General features: G+C 37.0%; 1 protein-coding gene across 5 annotated transcripts in view; it reads left to right on the top strand.

Moving 5' to 3' along the window:
* Nucleotides 1-25,446, top strand: part of LOC115455551 (protein Fe65 homolog) — an 81,140-nt gene that overhangs the window by 5,334 nt on the left and 50,360 nt on the right. For 2 of the 5 annotated variants that reach the window (XM_037447700.1, XM_030184175.2), the window contains exon 2: nt 7,069-7,239. In XM_037447700.1, coding sequence (XP_037303597.1) covers nt 7,101-7,239 — 139 coding nt within the window. In that variant the 5' untranslated portion in view covers nt 7,069-7,100. The other 3 variants (XM_037447701.1, XM_037447702.1, XM_037447703.1) reach the window with 2 other exon arrangements.

Genomic DNA, 25,446 nt, shown 5'->3' with positions numbered 1-25,446 from the left:
GATTGCCAATTATTACACAATTACAAAGAACTTAGCTAAAATAGAGCGTAATAATTAAAATATTTCATCAAATAACTTAGCTGAGTACAGATGGCGCTGTACAATGCGAATGCAAGTGCCTTAGACGCTCAAGAATTTTAATAAACGCAGTTATCTCAAGAGTACGCGTACTCACTTCTCGGGGTCTCACGCTTAGTGAAATAAAAAACAACTACTGAGATGTTTTTAAATAATGTCTTTTGTATATTATCGTGTATATAACTATTCTAAACTCTAGCGATTTTCAAGGGAAGAGCTTTTCTTGTGGGTCTGTTCGCGAAGTCCTGAATTATTTGACGTTAAATCGATATTACTCGACAAGGTTATAGCTGATTAGTGAAAGTATAAGATTTAGAATGTATTCAGAAGTTTCATAGCTTGCACCTACAAATAGAATGACAAAAACTGTCTATAATATTATGATTTTTTACTTTGACGCAAATTACATTGAAATTAAACTAGGTTTACGGATTTCATCGTAAATTTTAATTTTATTTTGTTCCTGACGTTTCGAAAGCTTTACTTTACTTTGTGATCACGAGGCGGACCCGCTCGCCATGATAGCATAAAACTAAAAACCGCCATATAATACGCAAAACTATTGTAATATAAAATATAATATTACCATATTTTTGTTTCAACACTGGCACAGATTGCTATAGAAATTCCCGCCTTACGTAATTACACTGGCAATATCACGAGTGCTAATGTGGGATTGCAATTTTTCCTAACGACTTTTTATATCACATTCTCATCAAGGAAAGTGCAAACACAATAGATAATACTAATTAGAGGACGCTTGCGATGAGCCAATGTTTTATTTAACAAAAACAATGGGTGTCTAGTATCAGCTTTCTAGGTTACCATTCACAGCATTGCGAAACAGATCGAAAATTTTGATAACACGCCATTGTTTGTCAAAACTACCTTTTCGTATTTTGAATTAATTTACGGCAAGGTTTGCAATGAACTTGATGGTAAATGGTTCTACCGTTATTAAGGACGGCAGGGTTAGGACTTAAGGCTTATAATACCGTTGACGAGTGGCTTTTCTTAGGGCACGGTATCTTGATGGCAGAATCCATCATTTGTATATCTGTTCTCGATTTAACTATGTTTACAGTGTACTATAATTATTCCTTTGGGTAGTATAGAATTATACCGTAAATAAAACTTCCTGTTTATATTATTTTTATATTACAATAGGCATTTTTAAGACTCTAGATTGGGTTGTAATTCTTAAGAACGAGGAAAAGAACTGCCACATAGTTCAGGAGACGGAAGCGATATAGCTATTAGCATAATTCCTGCGAATATAAAGGTTATTATACTTCAAATACAACGTGGACCAACGCGTCACGTCTATTGATTGTTGGCAAAAGTATATTTTTACTGGTGGTAGGTCTCTCATATGTGAGAGTCCGCTTGGGTAGGTACCACCGCAGTGTCTATTTCTGCCGCCAAGCTGCAGTGTGTAGTCACTGATGTATTCCCGTTTGAGGGACATTGTAGCCAGTGTAACTACTGGACATAATAAGATTTAACATCTCATGTCAATTGAAATAAAAACTAAAAACTATTTAAACGGATTTTATCGCGGTTTTTTATATTATTATTTTCTCCCGACGTTTCGAAGACTTTGCAGCCTTCATGGTCACGGGGGGGACTGAGGTGTTGTTCATGTTTTATTTCAATGTCTAACATTCGCGTAAACATAAGAAATCATTATCTCATGTCAAAGCATAGTGAGCGCAGTGGAATACCAAACAATACTTTGTAATTTAAGTTATCGGATGGTGTTTCTACTGTTTATGGGCGATCGTATCGCTTACCATCAGGCGAACGGCAAGCTCGTCTCGTCATTCAAAGCAATAAAAGAAGTAGAAGTATTCCGGTTGATCCCAGAACGTAAATGTCAGATCATAATATTAAGTTTTCTTTATTTTTTTAATAAGGTAACAAAGATAAAATTGGTTTAATAAAACAAGATACAAAATAAAACTCATTAACCTTAGTGCTATTACATTTACTCGTGACCTTTAAAGTAATCTCGGAATCGATGTGAGGTCACGAGTTTCCAGACTTAAGACTCAAGACGCTTCCCTTGGAACAAAGTGGATGCAATTAGTTCTGCAGATAGCGGCTTAGGTTGGTCGGAATTAGCACTGAATGAAATAATAAATATTTTAGGCATAATTTTTTTTATAATATAATATAAATAATAATATCAGCTCTGTATTATATACTGTCGTACTGTTGGGCACGGGCCTCCTCTACTAATGAGAGGGATTAGGCCTTAGTTCACTATGCTGGCCTAGTGCGGATTGGTAGACTTCACACAACCTGAAAATTCCTATAAAGAATTACTCAGGTTTGCAGGTTTCCTCACGATGCTTTCCTTCACCGCTGTATATTATAGTTTGCTTTGGATTTAGATGCTTTGCCTACATATCAGTGGAGAAGGGTGAAAGTTTCCGAAGGGGATCCCGACACAACATATAGATACTAATATACATAAAAGGAGGTTGCAAATCGTTCTAATGATAATTAGATTTTACATAATTACGAAAGGGAAGCCGACTGGAATCGAGTTATGGATGCTTCGTCACTGCTACATATAGATCAAATCCAAACGTATAGGTTATTTATATAATATCAGTCCTGTATTATATACTGTCTCACTGTTGGGCACGGGCCTCCTCTACTATTGAGAGGGATTAGGCCTTAGTCCACCCCGCTGGCCTAGTGAGGATTGGTAGACTTCAAACACCCTCAAATAGATTATTTATCATAACATTTCTAATTACCGTAAAAGAACAAACACGGACGCAGCCGTAGGCATCATCCAGTTTAGAAATAAATTCCCTTCCAAACATTCGTTACATTTATGATCATATCACTAGGCGTATTCATAAACCATTTCACAAACAAATGATAAAGAACTCTATGAAGAACTTTGCATTTCCTTATAAGCCAAACATGGGGACAATTTGTGTCACAAATTGACGTTCCCTCCCTCCGACGCGACGGATTAGTATTCCCTCCTCGGAGGGCGGCGGGCGACGACATGAATATTGTAAAATAGAACATATGAGTTCGTGTAATGCTCAGAGATGTTGAAATATTGTCTTATTGGAAGGGATTTAGAGATTTTAGGCTTGTTTATATGAAGTCTATATCATAGTTCTTAAAATATCTAGTTTATACCTTAAGTTTTTGAACATATTATATCTATACTAATATTATATAGAGGAAAGTTAGTGAGTTTGTTTGTTTGTTGGTTTGTACGGTTGGTTTGTCTAATATTTGGAACTTTAGAACCAGTTTTTAATTTCTTTCATTATTAAGAAGCTCTATCACTCCTGTGCTTTATTTAGGCTACTTTTATCCCGGGAAAACATAAAAAGGTACTTTTATCCTGGAAAATATTATGAGGCGGGCGGTGCCATGGCAAAAGCTAGGTGTTAGTAATTTCAGTCCATAACTCAAATTCTAAAGCATATGTAGACAATAAAGTAAAATATAAATACAACGAAAAATGGTTTAAAGAAAAGATCCTCTCAAGCAACCAGCTATAAGGACAATTTACTGTTGCCTAGCTCTAATATCCCCTACCGCTTTAGCTATTTCTTTACTTCACAACCTGGCAATCGCATTCTTTATTTCTCTGGTATTATGAGAGTGACCGCTATAGTTAATCAGCGTCTCCTATCTCGTTGTCTTATTCCGTAAGCGTGAAGAACTGGTAAAAGTCACGGTTCGGATTTGTGAAAATCAATTCATATCAGAAATGAAACGAGGAGTGTTTGTGAATACTAAAGTAAGATACGATATCGATCCGTCTGGTGCTCTCGTCACTTCATCTGCAGGACATTGTTGATATCTGAGATATAAGCTTTTATATTTAGTTTGATAGCAAGATATAGAAAGAAAGAAAAGATTTATTGCACACAAACAGTCATGCACATAGTAACATAACAAAACAAAAACAAAAAAATTGTTAGGAATGATCCCATTTCATACTGCAGAGTAATAACGCCCTTAGAATTATAAACAGAGCAGACTTTATTTACTATTAGCAAAGCTTACGCTACATCAGATATATCACAGTAACACCATTTTTGTTCTCATTATTTTACATCGCTATGGAAACTACAATGACTTTTACTATATCAGCCAGCTCAATTGATATAATACATAATATAAAACCTTCAACAAAAATAAAACTAGAAATATAAATTATACCTATTGAAACAACAATAGGAACCCTCATTTAGCTTCTTGCTGCAGTATCAGTCTGATATCGCAGCGCTGATTTTCAATGAGGCACCCCGGGTGACGTGCGAATTATGTCGAGCGCGTCCCGAAGTTGCAAAAAAATGCAAATCAAATTAAAATAAATTTATTAATTAAATTACAATTAAAACTTATGTGGCTAATGGTCGATGTATGAACCAGAAGTGGCGGCGGTCCGTGGGGCCACCGCGGAGGTGCTTGCAGTTGATGACGTCAATGCTGGCCACGAGGCGCTGCGTCGGCGACTCGTGGCTGGTGCACGTTGTGCTGTATCGGCGTTCTTGGTATCGGTTGCTAACACGATGTTGCAATAACTGAAGTTAGGGTGCGTCAGCAACCCCTATGGGTTACCAATATGTAACATGCGGACACTAAGTAAAAACAAAATATAAATGCAAATACAAACAAAACATAAGCAACAAAATTTAAATACAAGAGAAAAAAATCACAAAAGCAATTCAGAACAAGTTATATATAGCGTAAGCCTTTTGTATATAAAATGGTTTTAATCGTATAACAACATTTGCTGTCATTGCTGGTGGTAGGATATATTTTATATCCGCCCAGATAGCGACCGCCGTATACGAGTTGTTAAAACCCGCCAAAGTGACCCACGTAAGTGCGTCGCGATCCAGCATCAGCCTGTGTATATCCGGTTCCAACAGGCCGGCAAAATTGTTCGACTGTCCAGGTTTAATCATCTCTCGTCACTTGAATATCATTTGTCCATCTTTTTCCAACCAAATTTCGACCACGGTGGCCAATCTTAACGCGGATCAGCCAAGTACGCAGGAGATATTATAGTGCACAAGTGTGTGCGCAATACACAAGTGCACTCTCTGTTCCTTCACTCCCATTCTCCGGTGAGACGGCAATCCGATATTACCGGAGAGAGATCAGGCGCAATACCAACGGCTTTACGTGCTTTCCGAGGCACGGGTGTATTACACCGTCAACATCTTGACTCCGAGCTGCGACTGAGTATTTTTTTTTAATTTGAACCCAGGACCTCAATGCGGTGGTTGTACTCCTACCGTGTACAATTACGCCATCGAGACAGTCAAATATAAGTATTCGTTTATAATAATAATAATAATATCAGCCCTGTATTATATACTTGCCCACTGCTGAGCACGAGCCTCCTCTACTATTGAGAGGGATTAGGCCTTAGTCCACCACGCTGGCCTAGTGCGGATTGGTAGACTTCACACACCTTCGAAATTCCTACAGAGGAACTTCTCAGATGTGCAGGTTTCCTCAGGATGTTTTCCTTCACCGTTAAAGCGAACGATAAATTCACAAAGAATACACACATGATTTTTAGAAAAGTCAGAGGTATGTGCCCTTGGGATTTGAACCTGCGGACATTCGTCTCGGCAGACCGTTCCATACCCAACTAGGCTATCGTCGCTTATTTCGTTAGTATTCGTTTAAATATTATTAATTTAAACAAAATTAAATATAATCAATGTAAATCAGTAACTCACAATGTACGTTCCTACTTCCTGATAGTAAAAGATGTTTAGGATAGCTTTCAAAGAGTTAACAAAGATAAACACGTTTACGAGTGTATATTTCTATAATAAATAAACATCAACTTGGTCTCTGCATGTCGCCTTCGTTAGTTCATAGCGGTGTTAATCCACTTACTCTACGTATAAAATGTACTTACAACTGATGCTTTGCAAAACAGTCACGTTAAATAAATTCAAAGCGAAAAAATTTGCGCTGAGAGCAGTCAGATCTTGTAGTAATTAAAAAACTAATTAAATCTGTCCATTTATATTATTTTTATTGAAAGATACTATACTGAATCGTAGTTATTTCGTATATACATGATGTGATGTCCCGTGATGCGATAGGCTCGCCCCCTATCACTTTTTGTGTCGGGACGTAAATGGGTTAAAGTGGTTGCTCTGGTTGCAACCTATCCATTCGGGTATGAGTCATGTGAGGGATGATGTGTGTAGCTTGCGTGAAAATTTTTCTGGGAAAAAAAATCACGCAAACTACACTGCGAAAAAAACTTAGTTAATCATATTTTAGGCTTAGTTTTAACAGGGTTTTACTTGTTTCTATGTGGCACACATCATCATCCATGCCTGTAATTGTAAACGTCATAAGTACATAAAATGATTTAAGATACAAATGAGGTTTTTTATGGGCACTGCAAAGTGGCGCCACTGCATCTGATGGTAAGTGGAGTGGGCTCCAATTGAATGTCGACTGACGAGCGATTACCCCTCGTCAGTCGACACAATTATGCCGGCCTGTTGGATTAACATCTAAGGGCGCTATAACATCTTGTCCCACGGACATTTCAAATAAAACGACTTATTAACAACTTTTGGAGCACAAATTTGGCTCTGATGTCCGGTCTATAACCAACTATACTGTTTATTTTTTAATATGAGCTCGGCAAAAAGTCCCGACCGACCAAAGATACAAGCATCTCTGGACGGTCGACAAGTCATGCCGGCCTGCATAATTGCTTCTGCACGCTCTGTTTTTTTTTTACCAATTGATTCTAATTCTGACAATTTGATTACTATCGAAAATTTGTTTATATCTGTGTTTCGCATTTTGTGAGGGAGGATGGACGAGGTTCCGTTGTTTGATACGTAATTACCCCCCCCTCCCCTCTGCACGCTTTGTTTGAAGGACCCCAAGTTATAGGAAGGAGAGAACTCGTGTGCTGGCAAACCATTCCACAGCCTGTTTTATGTTTGGCAGAGGGGGTGTTCGGCCGGCATGCGGCGTCGCTGATGCTCTGCGGCGCAATCCTGAGCGCCGCGCCGGTGTCCCTGCGCGGGCTGGCGCCTCCGCTGCCCGCCGCGCGCCCGCCGCTCCTAGCTCTCGTCATGCACCACATGCATCGCGTCGACGATGAATCCAGCTTCATAGGTCAGTCAATACACATTTTAATATAACACATTTGACTCCGTGAGATAGTTTACGATCCCAGGTTCGAATCCCGGTTAGGGCAAAGAGATAATCGGTTTTTCTGTCCGGTAGTAGTTCGGAGTCTGTAATTTGTGCCTGATATAAAGATAGATGGGTCTAATTACAACATGGAACGGAAGGCATGTGGCGAAAAATTGCTCTGGTTGCACCTGTGTCTACCCCTATGGGGATATAGGCGTGATGTCTATTTGTTTTGTTTTTATTGGACTCTCATAATGATTTTGAATACTTGAGAAACTTGAGTCCATGCTTATAGATTAGAAGATAAGAAATCTCTAAGAACAAACCGTGTTCCTCAAGCGCAACCTATAAAGGCAGTTTCAACTAAGAAATGGCTTGGCTATGCCCCTTCATTGCTAGCACACACTGTCAACGAAGACCACTTACCATCAGGTGGACAGTAATCTTGTTTCCCTACTAATATATCTATACATAGTATAAAACAAAGTTCCCAGAGATGTCTGTCTGTACGTGGTCAATTTTCTCAAAATCTACTGAACGGATTTTTATACGATTTTTACTAAAAGATAGTGTAATTCTTGAGGAAGGTTTAGGCTTATATTACATTACAGTTTTATGTAAATTGACTGAAATATAACTACAGTTGAAGAGGTCGCGTGGTTGTGTTGTGGTTGAAAAACTCTGTGACACTCAGATTTCCACGCAGACAAAGTCGCGGACATAGCTTCTTACACTCTAAAATTTCAAAACAAAACCATTCAAGTATACGTTGCTTTAGATTTAATATGTAGTGAGTCATGAAGTCAGTCTGAAAGGTCACGGCGATTCAACGTTTAAGTATTTAGTAGTTATGACGCACTGTAGTAAATAACGTCATGGTTATAAGAATACTAAGTACTTCTAGGAAGAAGTGAAGGTACAATGGATGCAACATGGTGTTTCCCATCTATAATAATATAACGGAAGGCAGGGTGTATGCTCGTTATCGTCTTCCATAGCTTGTTACTACTAAGTATCGTGGGCGTATGTGGGGATATGTCGGATCACAATAACCGAAGTCAGATTTTAGTAGTTGTAGTTTTTGTCCCAAAATAATTGTAATTCCAACAACACAAACCATTACGGAACGCGAGACAGTCTCCACGCACCCACAGCACTAGTCTCCAATAATAATATTCGATCACTTGATCTAAACCAGCTGAATTGCTAATTTTTCATAGGCTTGTCATTCTCTTTGACTGCTAGCTTTCCGGTCTTCTTGATGTCGTCTGACATCCTCAGTGCGCTGTGTAGCGAAGATTCTGTCGAATGCCATAAGGTGGCGTTGGCGTTCCATTAAAAAAATCAACTCGATGACGACAAATAATATATAAAGCTGAAGCATTGACGTATATTCTACAGACACGAACTTCCATATAAACTATTTGTTCAAAATCTGAACTAAATGGCAACTAAAACGTTTACTGTTATAACCTATTTATTTACTTGAACAAATCATTTTATTTATTCAAGTTTACACTTAGACCCGAGTTCTTATATAATATCTTATCTAAAATGGTGTCATTGTAAAAAAAAAAACTGCATTTGTAAATCGAAAAATGTTATTAAAAATAATATTTATACTATACCTAAATAAAATTAAAATAATAATATTCAACCCTGTATTGTACACTATCCCACTGCTAGGCATAGGCCTCCTCTGTTACTTAAAATAGATTTATTATTCAAAAATATATTTTTTTATAATTTAACTCAAAGCAATACCTAACTCTCCTCACATGTCACCACCATCCTCTATACAAACCTTCTATTTCTATATATGTATACGAAAAGAAAAACTTATATCTCACGGAGGCGTGAGAATTGGTATCATTAGAGTTTATATAGATGAGTACAGAAAAATAGAATTTATGGACTCTAATTTTAACCACCACGCGATCTAAGTTAGTATCGATCAATTCTTAAAAAAGAAAAAAAAAATAAACCGCCTTTTAAAACCACTAAAAACCGAAAAATAATTCAATATCACCCATATAGGTACAGAGGTTACCCATTTTGGAGTCAGTGCCTTTTTCTTATTTTTCTTTTTATACGACAAAGACAAAGTGACCCCACAGTACCTGATGATACGTTGAGTGGGGTCCAATAGAATGTCGGACTGATGTGTTCCTAATTCTCATCCTTTTTTGCCTTTTGAATGCCTTCTATTTTGTTTAAATCGGCCACAAACATCATTAACCCACCACAAGCTATAGAGAAAACTGAAGTCGTACAAGCGAGGGTATAAGAGACCGCGCGTCTCGTGAGCTCGTGTCAATGCACGGGTTACGGGAGATCGATGAGCTCTCAATGGACAAATACGACGGGTTAAACTGCGCTTTCGTATGTGATTCCTCTGAGTATAACCTACTGAGTATACTTTAGCGTTAAATTGAGTTTGCATATGTGAGAGTCAGAATGTAACCCGTTTAGTCTCACTATCTATTTTTGCCATTAAGCAGCAGGATACACTCAGCTCAGGTTATTCTTTCACTAATCGGACGCTACGGTAATTGAGTGCTAAAGTAAACGCGGGCGAAGCGGTGAGCAAAAGCTAATAAATAACCAAATACATTAATCTGAATAAACAACATATTTAAGACTATATTATAAAATGCATGTTCGCTTCGATGTACATTAGTAGCTGAGACTCTGTTGATTTAAAATCGGCATCGTTGCTATTTAATCAACAACAGATCAAATGATATCTTAAGTCATACTATGTGACGGATTTTGACAGTGAGTTTTGTTTTTTAAGCAGCGCCAACTCAGTGACGACTGACGAGTGGCTCCCAAACGAGAGCCCAGGTGTTTACACTTTAAATTTCAATTCAATACCTTAAATATCTACTTAAGATCGTACTCAAATGTGAGTTTGGTTTATGAATACAGCTCTTAGTGTATATTATCAATTGCTTATATGATTGTAGAGTAGTGACTTTGTAGAGATTTCATTACGGGAAAGGATTTTCATACAAGAGCAAGAGAAGCCGCGAAAAATACTTTGTAGTAAACAATATGTGTACAGTGTTTGTTCAATACAGGTTATTTTCGAGTTACGTGAAATCTAAACGAGAAATATGATTGTGTTTACACTGTTCAATTTTGTTACGATCTAAGTGTACACGCGTGCTAGCAAGCGAAGCCTCAGCTTGATGGTTAAATCCATCACGGCCAGAATTCATAGGTTTACCTACTGTCTCTACTGCACCATAAGGCTTTCGAATAGTTTGCCTGGGCGCGTTTTACCTGCCTCCCAGAAACCTGGGTGCCGCCGTAGCGTGAAGAAGCATCTTAGTAGGCCGGCATGTATGTGTCAAATGGCATGAGATAGCCAATGCAAATCGATACTTTATCTATACGGCATCATGCTTACCATCAGGCGCAGTGCAGTCGCTTGGCCGTGCTAGGAAAAAAAGTGTAAAATAGTTTATGGGTGACTAAACAAATTTCATATTAATATCATTATAAGCGATACGTGACCATGAAGGCTGAAAAGTCTTCGAAACGTCGGGAGAATACTAAAATAATTAAAACAGCCATAAAATCCGAAAAATAGTTTAATTTTAATGTCTAACATTCGCGTAAACATCAGAAATCATTATTATAAGCGATAGCCTAGTTGTGAGTGGAACGGACTACCAAGACGAATGTCCGAGGATTCAAAACCCAAGGACACGCACCACTGACTTTTCTAATATTATATGTGCATTCTTTGCAAATTTCGCTTGTGTGTGTTATTCAAAATTGATATGTGTGACTTAAAAAATAATCGTCATGATTACCCTCTGCACTCCCCCAATGCGAGGGAATATACGACCGTTCTGTATGCCTCGGGGTTACGTCAATGACCTCTTTTCACTGCTTACGATACGCTCCTCGTGGTTACATTTTATAGCTAAGTCGGCTGAAAGACATTAAGCGGGTTGTAGACCGAAAACTAAGGCTGGTTTAGCTTGCATCGCTAATATATTGTTTTTATTAATATTTTCTGTTACATGTAAGATAATACATAGCACAGGTTTGCTGATGGCAGGATGTATTTTATATCCGCTCGGATAGCGACTACCTTACACAAGGTGTTTAAAATCGCCATAGTGGCTCTCATGTGTGTCGCGCTCCGGGATCAGCCTGTGTATATCCGGTAACAGGCCGGCATAATTGTGTTGTCTGTCAAAGGGGTAATCATCTCTCGTCAGTCGACATTCACCCCCTTCCTCTTACTATCAGGTACAGTAGGGTCACCGGGCCATTTGTAAAAAGTAAATCCCCTTCAGAAACTCACTAGGTAATCTTCGTGTGATTATTTTCTTATATTCCTTTGTATAAATTTACAACTACTCTTTTTTATTTTGTACAACTTTATAAAATATTACTCAGTGGATAATGGTATTGCTTACGCAATTATTAAGTTACTTATTATATTTTTAACAGTCAAAGTATTATTTATTGTTGGTTATCCTAAATAAAAAAATCATACTAGTGTGCATCCGTAAACTATGTAAACTAAAATGAGAGCTAAGGTTACCTAACCTAGCTTAGCCCTCGGTCTGCAACCGGCTTTATAGATACATATATCTTAGCCAAGGATATTTATTATTTACTTCACGATTTTCTATAAATGAGTATTAAAAGTGTAATGCAGTGTCTGTGATTCAAACTTAATAATGATGATATAGTTTATATCCATCGTTTGTATCAAGCGATTTTATAATTTAAATAAAAATGTAACAGAAGTAAGATTTTCTTGAAATTCAAATTATAAACAAAAGATGCTACATACTATCATGACTATATACCCAAAAGGGTAGGTGGAGATGTAACTGATTTTGCTATCGATATTTTTATTCAAACTACTGGAGAGCCTAGGCACAAATCCAATTCAGACTTAGATATTGGCTCCAAACAAAATTGTTGACTCATAAATTGTTAGTCATATTTCACCATAGATTACAATATACGTCAAAGAAAATCTTCGTAGCATGTTTCACTGAAATTCAAACTACAAAATTGGAGAGTGGCAACCCTGTTCCATACAATACGATAGCAGCCCTAACGGCCGCGGGGTCAGCCCTATCGGCAGACATCTTGGCGCCGCGCCACCTCCCCCCACCACTCCACCCACACTTCCACACTATGACGCAACCTTGGTGCATACCGTAATGAATATTCCGCCACATCGCTTTGGAACTGTTAGAAAGGTTTTGACGGTAAGTAGATGGTAAGATGGGATTAAAATTCTTCAACTTTCGTAGTGTTTGTTTTGATACGCGAGTTTCTCTTATGTTCTGTTCGAAACTTCGTCTTACTAAAATTGGTATTCAATACTTAGTCTTAATAATAATAATAATATCTGCTCTGTATTATTTACCGTCCCACTGTTGGGCACGGGTCTCCTCTACTACTGAGAAGGATTAAGAAGGTGCGGATTGGTAGACTTCACACACCGTCGAAATTCCTATGGAGAACTTCTCAGGTGTACAGGTTTCCTCACGATGTTTTCCTTCACCGTTAAAGCAAGCGATAATTCACAAAGAATACACATAGAATTTTCGAAAAGTCAGAGGTGTGGGTCCTTGGGTTTTGAACCTGCGGACATTCGTCTCGGCAGTCCATTCCACAACCAACTAGGTTATCGCCGCTTAGTCTTGGCTGCTACTATTTATCACATTGAAATTGTCGTACCTTCGCATAAAAATAAGATCAGAAACTTGTCTACGATAGTAGCGTAGCTTTCCATAGATTGGCCCTATATCTAAATTTGTTGGGGCCCTTCAAAGCGGTGGGAACTTTTGGGCGCCTTCTTAGTTTAATGTAGGCATGGGACAGGAGCCTCGAAGCTCGGAGGCTCCGTGTCTCTGATACGACTGATATGGAGATAGTTACGCGGTTGGTCTACGATCTCAAAGAACTTATCGACGCTTGGAAGGCAATCACAAGCAACAAATATACCGAAAATGAATTATGGGCATATTTCGATTTAAGAGAATTTTCTGCGTCATTTGATCTAGGTTTAGTATTTCAAAAACATTTTTTATATTATAAGACTATTTTTATAAAATAAATAGTTGAATTATTACGAATTTTAAAATCAAAAGTTAAAATCGCTTCTTAAATGTTTATCGATTGTCGCTAAAATATTTAGCCTTTCAAGCATTGTTATGATAATTACGTAGCAATAAAAATAATACCTATAATTACTGATAAAAAATAAACCGATTTAAGCAAATTTCATGAAAAAATAAAAACACATGAGAATATTTAAAAACAAATCACAAAACTATTGTTCCAATCTTGTTCCATAGTTATAAATTATCGTCACGCATGCAACAGTGAGGCAGGCGGAGACATTTCCCCCGCGACCTCCCGGGGGGATAGGGGACGCATCACTCGTTAAATTGAACGCAAATCTAATTCCAACTAATTTATTCGAAATGGAAAACTTAATTACATTGTGTTTATTTCATCGATATAAAAGCGTATTTGAATTAGTGACGTCGTGGTAGTCCTGGATTTGTAAATAGGCCGTATACGCCGCGGCCTATGGGCGGCAGCCTATAGGCCGCGATATATTCGATTTTCTATAGTGTTACAATTTTAGTTAAATTTTACTTGAAATATGTCACTCTTTGCCACTGAGGTATCCAGCATCTCTGCTTACCCCCTAATAATCAGAAACGCTGTTACATATCAAATCATTTGTTAGAGGTCTAAACAACATACATCTGTCGCTACTGAACCTCAAAGTCACGACCTCTGCGTCACTTACGCAACGCTCTACATTCGTATACAATAGAGGTGATTTTCAACTAACAGTGGGAATAGAGAGCTTTTGACATGCACAGCCATTAATATATATGTACTATGTACCAGATCTGGCGTTCCGTACACTCATTGTGTTCGACTCAACTGTACTGCAATCCGTACACTTGACTTTAGCATGATTTTACAATGACAGCGTGTGGTTATCAGAAGCATCGATAAATATGTACTACGTAATAGATCTAACGTTCTGTACACTCATTGTGTTCGACTCAACTGTACTGCAATCCATACACTTGACTTTAGTATGATTTTAACATTGACAGCGTGTGGTTATGTATGGACGATCATAATATAAGAACTCGAGTCTAAGTGTATAGTGAATGTGAATAAAGAATATTAGTCAAATAATAAAATTATTTGTTGTTTAAGTGAATAAATAGGTTATAACAGTAATGTTTTGGTTGCCATTTTAGTTTAGATTTTGAACAAATAGTTTATATGGACGTTCGTGTCTATAAAATATACGTCAATGCAGAGCAGCGCTCTTGTAAGACTTTTCGGGATTTTGGATAGCTCTCTGGTAAATACTTGGTAATGGCTGCGTTTAACCGCCATTTTAAATAAACGATCCCAATCGCATTTTCAATCTATCTCAAAAATGAACCAATAAGAACAAAGTTTTTTTGACATGCGCACAAATGAGTAATTTTGATTGGTTCTTTCGCTAAACGGATTAAAGATTGAGATTGGGACTGTTTATTGAAAACAGCTTTAGATAGATTTTGCCTATTGTTTCGGGGGAAAGAATTGAGGGTATTATGGTCACTGTATTTAGAGTCCATTTTGTAGATAGCATTATAGGAAGAATTTTGTGTAGAAAGTATAATATAATTAAAAATGGAGGACCACTCATTTGATATTATAGGTGACGGTGACCAATCAAATGACCGCCTTTGAAGAATTTTTTTTCTCTATAAGGTACATCGTCCATACACCAAAAAACCGCTCATTTATAACTATTTAACATTACAGCAATCATTTCGCTTCAGTAGTTGGCGCAAAAAATACACAAAATACTTAGTCTGGCCATAAATACTGTTACACTTAATTATAAAAAAATATTACATTTGAATTTCGAATCTGTCATTTTTATACGATTGTTCATTGTGTTTTCTCATTTTGGCGCCAATACATTGTAAAATATTTTGCGATATTAAAATGGTGTGGGGTGATAAAGAGAACCGAATCGCTGTGATAGCATTACACAAAGTAGGTATGGAGCCAAATGCAATTTTTAAAACTCTCCATACACTTGGTATTAGTAAAATGTTTGTGTACCGGGCTATTAATAGGTACAATGAGACCTCCTCTGTTTGTGACAGAAAAGATCTGGCCGTCCACGTAGTGTTCGTACGAAAAAGGTGGTCAAAGCAGTAAGGGAAAGAATTCGAAGAAATCCTGTCCGAAAGCAAAAGATTTTATCTCGGGAAATGAAGATAGCACCTAGAACCATGTCGCGTATTTTAAAAGATGACTTAGGACTTGCAGCCTATAAGAGACGCACTGGCCATTTCTTAACTGATAATTTAAAGAAGAATAGGGTGGTAAAATCGAAACAACTACTGAAGCGGTACGCAAAGGGAGGTCACAGAAAAATTTTGTTTACGGATGAGAAAATTTTTACAATTGAGCAACATTTTAACAAACAAAATGACCGTATTTATGCTCAAAGCTCTAAGGAAGCTTCCCAATTAGTCGACAGAGTGCAACGTGGACATTATCCGACTTCAGTGATGGTTTGGTGGGGTGTTAGCTATGAAGGAGTGACTGAGCCATATTTTTGTGAAAAAGGTATCAAAACATCGGCACAAGTGTATCAAGATACCATTCTTGAGAAGGTAGTTAAGCCCCTTAACATCACCATGTTCAATAACCAAGTATGGTCCTTCCAGCAAGACTCGGCGCCGGGTCATAAAGCTCGGTCCACGCAGTCTTGGTTGGAATCGAACGTTTCGGACTTCATCAGAGCTGAAGACTGGCCGTCGTCTAGTCCCGATCTTAATCCGCTGGATTATGATTTGTGGTCAGTTTTAGAGAGTACAGCTTGCTCTAAACGCCATGATAATTTGAGTCCCTAAAACAATCTATACGATTGGCAGTGAAGAATTTTCCCATGGAAAGAGTGCGTGCTTCTATTGATAACTGGCCTCATCGTTTAAAGGACTGTATTGCAGCCAATGGAGACCACTTCGAATAAGCTTTTTATATTTTTAATTGTTTTATATTTATGTATTAAACTGACACACTGTAAAAGTAATAAATGTTATTTGCAGTTAACAATTTTCTTTTTTCTTTATTACAATATTTATGGCAAGACTAGGTATAGTGTCATAAGAACTTAAAGCAATGCTCAAACTGAAATCCGACCTTAAGCCTAGGATGCAATATTTTAAACATGAACATTTATTATAAAGGGTTATGGACAAAGTACGTAATAAGAAAAAAAAATTAGAACATTGTGTGATTAAGAATCCCGTTAAGCTCCCTGGAGAATAAGAACTAGGCCAACATTTTGTACATGAAAATCGCAATTTACAATGTTTGGACTCAGTAATAAGCCACAGTAAGCGGTTTATAGTCTGAAATTAAAAAGCATTGATCGTTCGGAGAATAAGGCATAAACATCATTACTTTTGCGTGTTTTTAGTTAAATATGCGTTTTTATACAATTGACTAGCTAGTTTTGCCTTATGGTAAACAATACTGTTTCAACACCACAATTTTGTAATACCAAAAAAATAGTTATCTGCCGCTGTTACTGCTCAAATATTTGGTCAAAAAATTTTGATGTCATAAAATTTTACCTAAAAAATAAAATTTTTGGTTAACAGTTACATCGCTCTATTAGTCAATTTTCGACGGTAGAGACAAAATATCTCAGTCACATATTGCCACCTACGTACCTTATAATTTACATTTTACCATTTAACTAAACTTATACCCTACCAGAATTCATAGAAACCTTTACCATGATTTCCTATTTCATTCATGGCATTTGGAGATGGAATGACGCATTTAAATTCCAGAACATTCGAAATTAACACATTCTGATAAACATGGCCCACGTAAACAAACAATGTTAATTAGCCACCACCGACACCCGAAAATACGAACGCAAAACCTCAATAAAATTAATTTACCGTCCACACGTGATTAGCGGGTAATACGCGACGTTTAATGGCGCCAATGGACCCCGCCCCTTACCGCTCAACCCGCTTCGACGATGACTCATTACTTTGAGGATTTTCCAACAATTCCAAATTCAAAAAAGTTCAAAGTTACAGCCATTTGACGCGATTGTAGACTTTATTCGTTCACACTTTATGAATATAATCCCCTATCTGATATACATAGAGTTCATAAGGGTGATATTCCGTTGACTGTTCTGCAATGAACGTTTCATTCATGCGAGTAAATCGTGCCGTTTTGAAGTCACGTTCCGTTTTGTTATAAATTGTGATAAGTTGTAATTGTCCCGATGGCGTTGTGATGTGCAGGCTGCGTGCACTCGTTACCTTGTTCAGATCCGTTTTGGGAATACGTTTTTTGAGTGAGTTACTTTATTTTCTGTTGTGACGTCACTTTGCAACTACGTTTAATCGTTAGTTGCAACTAACCAAGCGAATTGCAATTGTATGACAATAGATAATTTAGTTAAATTGTATTCACTTTAAAGCAGAAAGGCAAGGCAAGGTTTGATTGAGAATTACGATCAATGCTTTTGTCCATGTCTGCCACCACGCAGTAATACAAACACTGTGAATTCAAATTTCAAACTCTAATTACAGTCAGGAACAATGGTTTGTGTAGACAGAGAGACAAGGATTGTAAAGGACATCTAGTTTCTCAAACACCTTTAGAAGAACCCCTTCACAAAGATTTTCTATGACAGTACATTAATTGGCGCATATTCTACAGACACGAACGTCCATATAAACTATTTGTTCAAAATCTGATCCAAAATGGCAACCAAAACGTCACTATTATAACCTATTTATGCACTTGAACAACAAATAATTTTACTTATTTGACTAATATTTTTTATTCAAATCCAGGTTTACACTTAGACTCGAGTTTTTATATCATGAGCGTCACTCCGTACACAACCACAAGCTGTCAATATTGACCATACTAAAGTCAGTTTGAATGGATATCAGTTCAAATCATTTGAACACAGTGAATGTTCGGAACGCCAAAGCTAGTACGTAGTTCATATTATATCGATATTGAGACCATATCTTTATAGAAATTTGTAATGTCGTGGTTAATTAAAAAAAATGTTTTGTTAAAACTTATTATTTATTTTTATAAATTCGTGTGATCTTATGTTAAAAGCTATAATGAGAAAAAGGGAAACAGAAGTGTCTGTCCGTACACAAATGTCAACTGTCAAGTTTGACAGCTGTCACACGTCAACTTGACACTTAAAGGAACGTCACTACAGACTAGCAAAACACTTTAATCACTTACTATATTTAATGATAAGTGGAGTTAGATCTAGATAGAGTCAAACGATAAGAGCTATTTACCTCTCGCCAATTGACAAAATTATGTCGGCCTTTTTAGATAGCATCTAAGCATTTACCAGCAGACGAGCAAATTACTCGTCATGCCGTTCTTGCAAAGGAGGCTTCGCACAGCCATCTAAAGTGAGAGCTTAAAGCTTATGTGTTGGCATGAACTAGGTCCTCGATAGAGTTTTATCTCATGCACGCCCGTCCCGAAGTTCTAAAGTTTCAAAGTCAAACTAGCTTAAGCCCGTAACAGTTAGACGTGAGCGGAGAAGATGGCATTTAAGAGATGAAATTACATTTTGCAATCTAATTGAAGACTGAAATCTTTAGTAATTGAATTAATCTATAAAAATAGTTGCCTCATGTAAGAGCATTACAAGAGAACGACTCGACCGTCTTGATTGGTTTTTTGTTTTCCTAATTACCAGAAATTGTATCAAAGAATAATATTGAAATAATTAACGGCGAAAAAGGGGAAACGTTAGTAATTTGCGTGATATTTTTCTATGATTTTTTGTACACCCTAATCTATCACCAGACAAAAAATTTTAGGAGAGTTGTCGAAACCTAAAAGATAGAAATTAGTTAACGCAAAATGCTATCTGTCCAAGAGAACGTCTCCCGGGCCCAGTAATAAATATAAAATAAATACCAATATTAGATTTATTTCAACTAGGAAGAGTAAGACATTGTCGTCTTAAGAATCCCGAATGCGCCTGATTTTTATTTGTTGAAAAAAATATGTGTGCGCGCAATTACTACAGTTGGGCATCAATTCTTTCGCGCCAGTCGTTTTCCTGCTCGTGCGCAAAAGTGAAAAGAATATTCCATAAAACTCCGACAAACAAGCCTCTTTAACAGCATGTTGAAAATCTCGTCAAACTATCGTATTGGCGTCGACAGTGAGTCTCTTTTACTAATTTATTATTCAGTTTTGTTGCCAAACATTGAGTCTGGATGCATCTATCGCTTCTAGACTCTTCTTTCTAGGTCACGCAAACGTCGATGAAGAATTTGGAATTTTTCGTAATTATTTTAACTAAATGATTATTTTGAACGTCATTGGTTTCCAAATCGTAGGTTTATACAATCTGGATACCAACGCTATGCCAATTTTTGCTGTTAAAACATTATTCAAAGACCCGAATTAATTCGCATTAAAAGACTTAGATCTCTTTACGTATTAAATAAAAAAGTATATTAAGATATTCTTTATTTGCATTATCTTAACCTACTCAAGTACTATTTGTAATTATAAGGGCATTCCTTTTAAATATATTTATATATACCTGTGTTAGGGACCCGTCTTCCAAAACAGCGTAGAGTCATACAATATTGTTATTAAAAATTCCGATGTTACCACTGTTTATCGAGTAGTTGTGACGCATAGAGCTATAAATTAGCTTAGAAATTTAACATATACCTTATAGACCAAAACATCAAACTGAAAAACCTTTGGAATGGCAATTACTTCTCTTATATTTTGCTAGATTTGGCAAGATGTGCAGTGTAAACCCATTTCGTTAGATATAGCTTAGAATATATTCCTGGGGGCAAAACCTAATTAATAAATGTTGATAAACTATGTACCATTGGCTTTTAGTTTTATAATGTTCTAAAAGGATTTACTGCAAGTTGTATCCAACAAAGATTATAATCTAACGATATGTACTTAGGTAAATATTTCATTTAAAATATGTAGAGTATCTTTGTTGTGAAATATTTGCGAAAAATCATGGGTTGCAACTAGTCTTCGTTGTCATAGAAAAAAATATCAGTTGTCATATTTTCGAGTTCACAACTTCCAAATTGTCAACTCGTCGACAACCCTATTTTAGCTTCATATTGTATTCGTCAAACCATGCTATTAGACTTACATGTCTAGTTAGATTGATTTTTGTGCTATTGATTTGTCATTACGAATGTTACTATATCTTTATGACGTCGGACTGAAGGGTCGACAGAGGTGAAACTCGAGGTCGAGTTGAATCATTAGTTCGACACGTGGCGAGGTTACGTTCAAGTACACGCTATAGTGTTTTTGGAATTTAGTCATTTTGTGTTTTAATAAATTGTAAAGTCAGTTCTCGGAAAATATTAACTATGATGACGTTTTTAATTTTTTTTTTTATTAAGCACTTACTTACTTTACTTTGTTTTATAATATGTTTATAACAGATTATAAAACAAAGTTCCGTCTCTTTGTATGTATGTTATCGATTTTCTCAAGATCTACTGAACGGATTTTTATAAAATTTAGTATGGAGATAGTTTAAGACCCTGGGAGCTGGACTTTTATCAAGGAAACTCCTTCATGTGGGCGAAGCCGCGAGCAAAAGCTAGTTCCACAACAATATATTCCAATAATATTACTTACTTTAATTATATACCTTTAATTAACAGCTGTTTTCAATAAACGATCCCAATCTCAATCTTAAATCCGATTTCGAGAATGAACCAATTAAAATAACTCATTTGTAAGCTTGTCAAAAATACTCTGTTCTGATTGGTCCATTTTTGAGATAGATCAAAAACGCGATTGGTATATACTGAAAATCGCGGTAAGTAGTATTTTCTGCCCAATTGTCATTTGTAATATTGGAAGCATGATGCAACCCATTATATTGGGTAACGGTTCCCGCTCCACTGCCCATCAGGCGCTGGTATCCGGGCCGCGTGCAGCCCAGTTTTTATACTGGCACTGCACTGCACGAGACAAGTGTGTACTGTAGCTTCACGCCTCACTTTTCAGGGGTAAGCAGCGAAACACACTTTTTGTCACCTATGCTATATTCCATGTAGATAAGGAGGGGTTAATCGATTGTCAAGATATTTATACAACGTTAGTGAAGTCAGTCTGTGAACCTGTCTATAAACAAAGATAACATTTATAACTAGCATGGCAATGATTTTATGGAGCTAAGTTCCTTCGACGGTCACCGGAATTTTGGCGGTCCTATTGAATGTATGAATACTTGATCATAAACATAGACGTATATTCTATAGACTCGAACGTCCATACAAACTATTTGTTCAAAATCTGAACTAAAATGGCAACCAAAACGTCACTGTTATAACCTATTTATTCACTTGAACACAAAATTTTTTAATTATTTGACTAATATTTTTATTCACATCCAGGTGTACATTTAGACTCTAGTTTCTTATATTATTAGTGTCACTCCGTACATAACCACACGCTGTTAACGTTGAAATTATACTAAAGTCAGGTGTACAGATTGCAATATATTATGAGTCTACGGAACGCCAGGTCTAGACCGTAGCACATATAAATCGATGATAAACGTTATTTACCAGAACAAGTCACTATAATATTTTTTTATCATATATACGTATGGTGGTCTCTCTCTAATTAGGTATAGAATACATGCCATACACTCCAATCAAAAACGGATTCAATTCCCAACTAAAATAAGTTCGAATTTGAAAGTTTATAACGTATTTCCTGGCGCATATTTTATTTGTTTTAATCCAGACGTTTCCTATTCGAAGTTAGTTGAGCGTGAACGGATTGAATTTGCAAGGAATTCTAATCCTGTTTGCTACCCGTTTGAAATCACTCCGCTGTGAAGACGGGATTCCAAATTCAAAATTTCAAATTATAGAACATAATATTGTTTATAATATGTAAGCTATTATAGTTTAATTTATTAAAATTTCATTTTTATTTGTGCTCTATTGTGTTACATAGCGCCAAACAAGAAATGTAAAAACGTGTATTATTATAATAAATTATGTTATGATAAGAGACACAAAAAAAATTGATCAAATGTTTTTTACGAGGCAAAGGGCAAAGGCCGGAATGACTCAGCCAAAATTTTCTAGAATGTACCATGTCGTATACTAATCTGGCATCTGCATCAATGTTATTGATTTTTTCCGTATATGTGCAATTCGTTTTACCGTGAACAACCACTATTTACAAAATTCTAAACACATTTAGAATCGTATTGATATTATTGGTTTTATAGCATATTAATGACCAATAGAAAATTGTATGTACAAGGCCTTACAGTAGGGCGGGCGCCCCCCTTGCGTCCGTGTCATGCCTGCCGTCGCCCCTCCGCCTAGCACGGCAGTCTGCATCGCGCCGCATCCATAGTCGATCGCGCCAACCGGTTACCAAACACATCGTGCGTTCGAATTTTGAACAGTGACATTTGACATTGTGACGTTCCGTTTTACGCGATTTTTTATCTGGGTTCGTTTATTTGTGTTCGATTTCTTGGTTCCGTCAGAATGTTCAGAAGCGTTATGCCTTAAATATTTAACGTGAGTTAATGTCTGGATTTTTCGGTTTACGTAAGTCTTATTTTGTACAATGAAAAAACATGATTGATCGCAGTATTTCTGCATATCACAACATGCAATGCGCATTGTGCAGTAATTAAATAGTGATTAAGTAGGTTTATTATCGATTACTTAATATTATATTATGTAAATGGGCACCAAATATTCTTTAATTACATAAAATATTTTTATTTATAATTTTAAATAATGTGACAATCATAAACGAGATATCGTAATTTAAAAATCCTTTAATGAAGATTTGATATAATATTTTACTCGCATTACTCATTAAAAACAATGATTTCAGAATAAAGCATTGTTTACATTATAATAAAACAATTAAAACATACCCGTTCTAATTACACTCAGAAGGAGAACGGCGAATTTTAATTGATTTTACACAGACGAGGTCGCGGCCAACAACAAAAACATCAGAAAGTACGAGTATCTTCCTGTAAACGTGCAGGTGGTATTAAACCGGCATTTGGAAGCTTCTGTATTCCTTGTACACACACACCTTTATACCCGATGGAGTGCCTATTCTCTACCTAGTCCTACTTCTCTACCTACCTACTCTACTACTCTCTGCCTAGGGATGCCACCAGGGCACCCACTTGTCATCATCTGTGTTCTGTCCCATGATGTGATAGGGGACGACCCTATCGCCGTAATTGGCATAAATTCCGAACTCCATGCTGATAATTAACAGGAAGACCCAATAGCACTTTACTTGTCCGGGATTCGAACCTGGACTTCAAAGCGGTGTCGTGTCGTGTATGTTATACAATTATACCCAAGGCAGTCAAGTTGTTTCAAACCATTTGTCAATGTTAAGTTTTTATTATTGAACGTTCAGACGAGCTAATCAGTCTGATTAAGTCTCTCCATAAACATTTTAATGCATGCCGCTGCATTCACTTTGTTAAATACATTGTTTAAATTGCATGTTGGATATCTAAATGACCCGTAATTACATATTACAATGTCCTTCATGCCGGCAATGTGCTCTGCTACATGCTTGGAAAAAACAAATTCAAATGAGTTCGAAATACTTAAAATGATGAGCCAAATAAATCAGTGTTGCGACACATGTATAGATGGCATAGTTGCATTATCATATGCAGGTTTATTTAGTGCTGTGAAGTAGTCTAGTTATGCCTCACACAATGTGATGATGATTCCTTTTTAACCGAATTTCGGCTACGGCGGTCAATCTCAACGGAGCTTACCTAAGTTCGCAGGATATATTATAGTGCACAAGTGTGTACGCAATACACGGGTACACTCTCTGTTCCTTCACTCTCATAGTCCAGTGAGACGATAATCCGACATGACCGGAGAGAGATCAGGCGAAGGACCAACAGCTTTGCTTTCTGAGGCACGGGGGTATCACACCGCCAATTTTCTGACTCCGAGCCGTGACTGAGTAATTTTTAAGATGAAATGAAATGATTTATTTGAATCTGTAAAATGTTATACATTATTTAGATTCCGTCAATATTAACTCTACCACCAGTTCGGAAAGCAGTTTTCACCAGAGAAGAACGGGCAAGAAACTCTGGTGTTGCTCTTTTCAATCAGTTTAGGGTAAAGACTACAGTACATGATAAAGTGAAAAGAGAAAAAAAAAAGTTTAGAGCAGTTCATTTATAGGCTCGTGAAATAAGGAATAAATTAATTTAAATTTTTATATGACTGCACAACCCTCTCAGGAATCATGAAATTTCTCTATTATCCTTATAATTATTTCCTCCCAGCACCTCTAGCAATTAGAAATTAGAAATGTAAGCGAAATGGGCAGAACAGTCCACACAAGCAGCACCCGTTCACGAGTATGACGCATGTGCCAGCCATCGGCCTCCTCAACCATATTGTAGGGAAGTGGCCGACCCGTCACACGACGCCGCCGACAGTTAGAGAGTATTTCATACCCAAGATGGAAAACCCTAGTCACAATTATTTTGGCCCGACCCGGGATTCGAACTCAGGACGTCAGCGCGCTAGTCACATTTGTACCATGTACCATTACAATTGTAATTGTACACACAATGTAGAGCCGTTTAGTAATACTGTAGTATATTTCGTGGCTTGATTTTATATAATTGGATACTTTCTATGAACATTATATTAAATGGTCAGTAAATGTATTCATATTCCATTGATATCTAAGAGCAGAAATAGATTCGTATATATAGATATCTAAGCGGCGATAGCCTAGTTGGGTGTGGAACGGACTGCTAAGACGAATGTCCGCAGGTTCAAATCCCAAGGGTACACACCTCTGACTTTTCTAAAATCAAGTGTGTATTCTTTGTGAATTTATCGCTTGCTTTAACGGTGAAGGAAAACATCGTGAGGAAACCTACACATCTGAGAAGTTCTCTATAGGAATTTCGAAGGCGTGTGAAGTCTACCTATCCGCACTGGGCCAGCGTGGTGGACTAAGGCCTAATCCCTTTCAGTAGCAGAGGAGGCCCGTGCTCAGCAGTGGGCAAGT

Source organism: Manduca sexta, chromosome 7, assembly GCF_014839805.1.
Source record: "Manduca sexta isolate Smith_Timp_Sample1 chromosome 7, JHU_Msex_v1.0, whole genome shotgun sequence".
Classification (NCBI taxonomy): domain Eukaryota; kingdom Metazoa; phylum Arthropoda; class Insecta; order Lepidoptera; family Sphingidae; genus Manduca; species Manduca sexta.
Note: the sequence above shows the minus strand (reverse complement) of the source record. Positions and strands in the feature narration are given on the sequence as shown.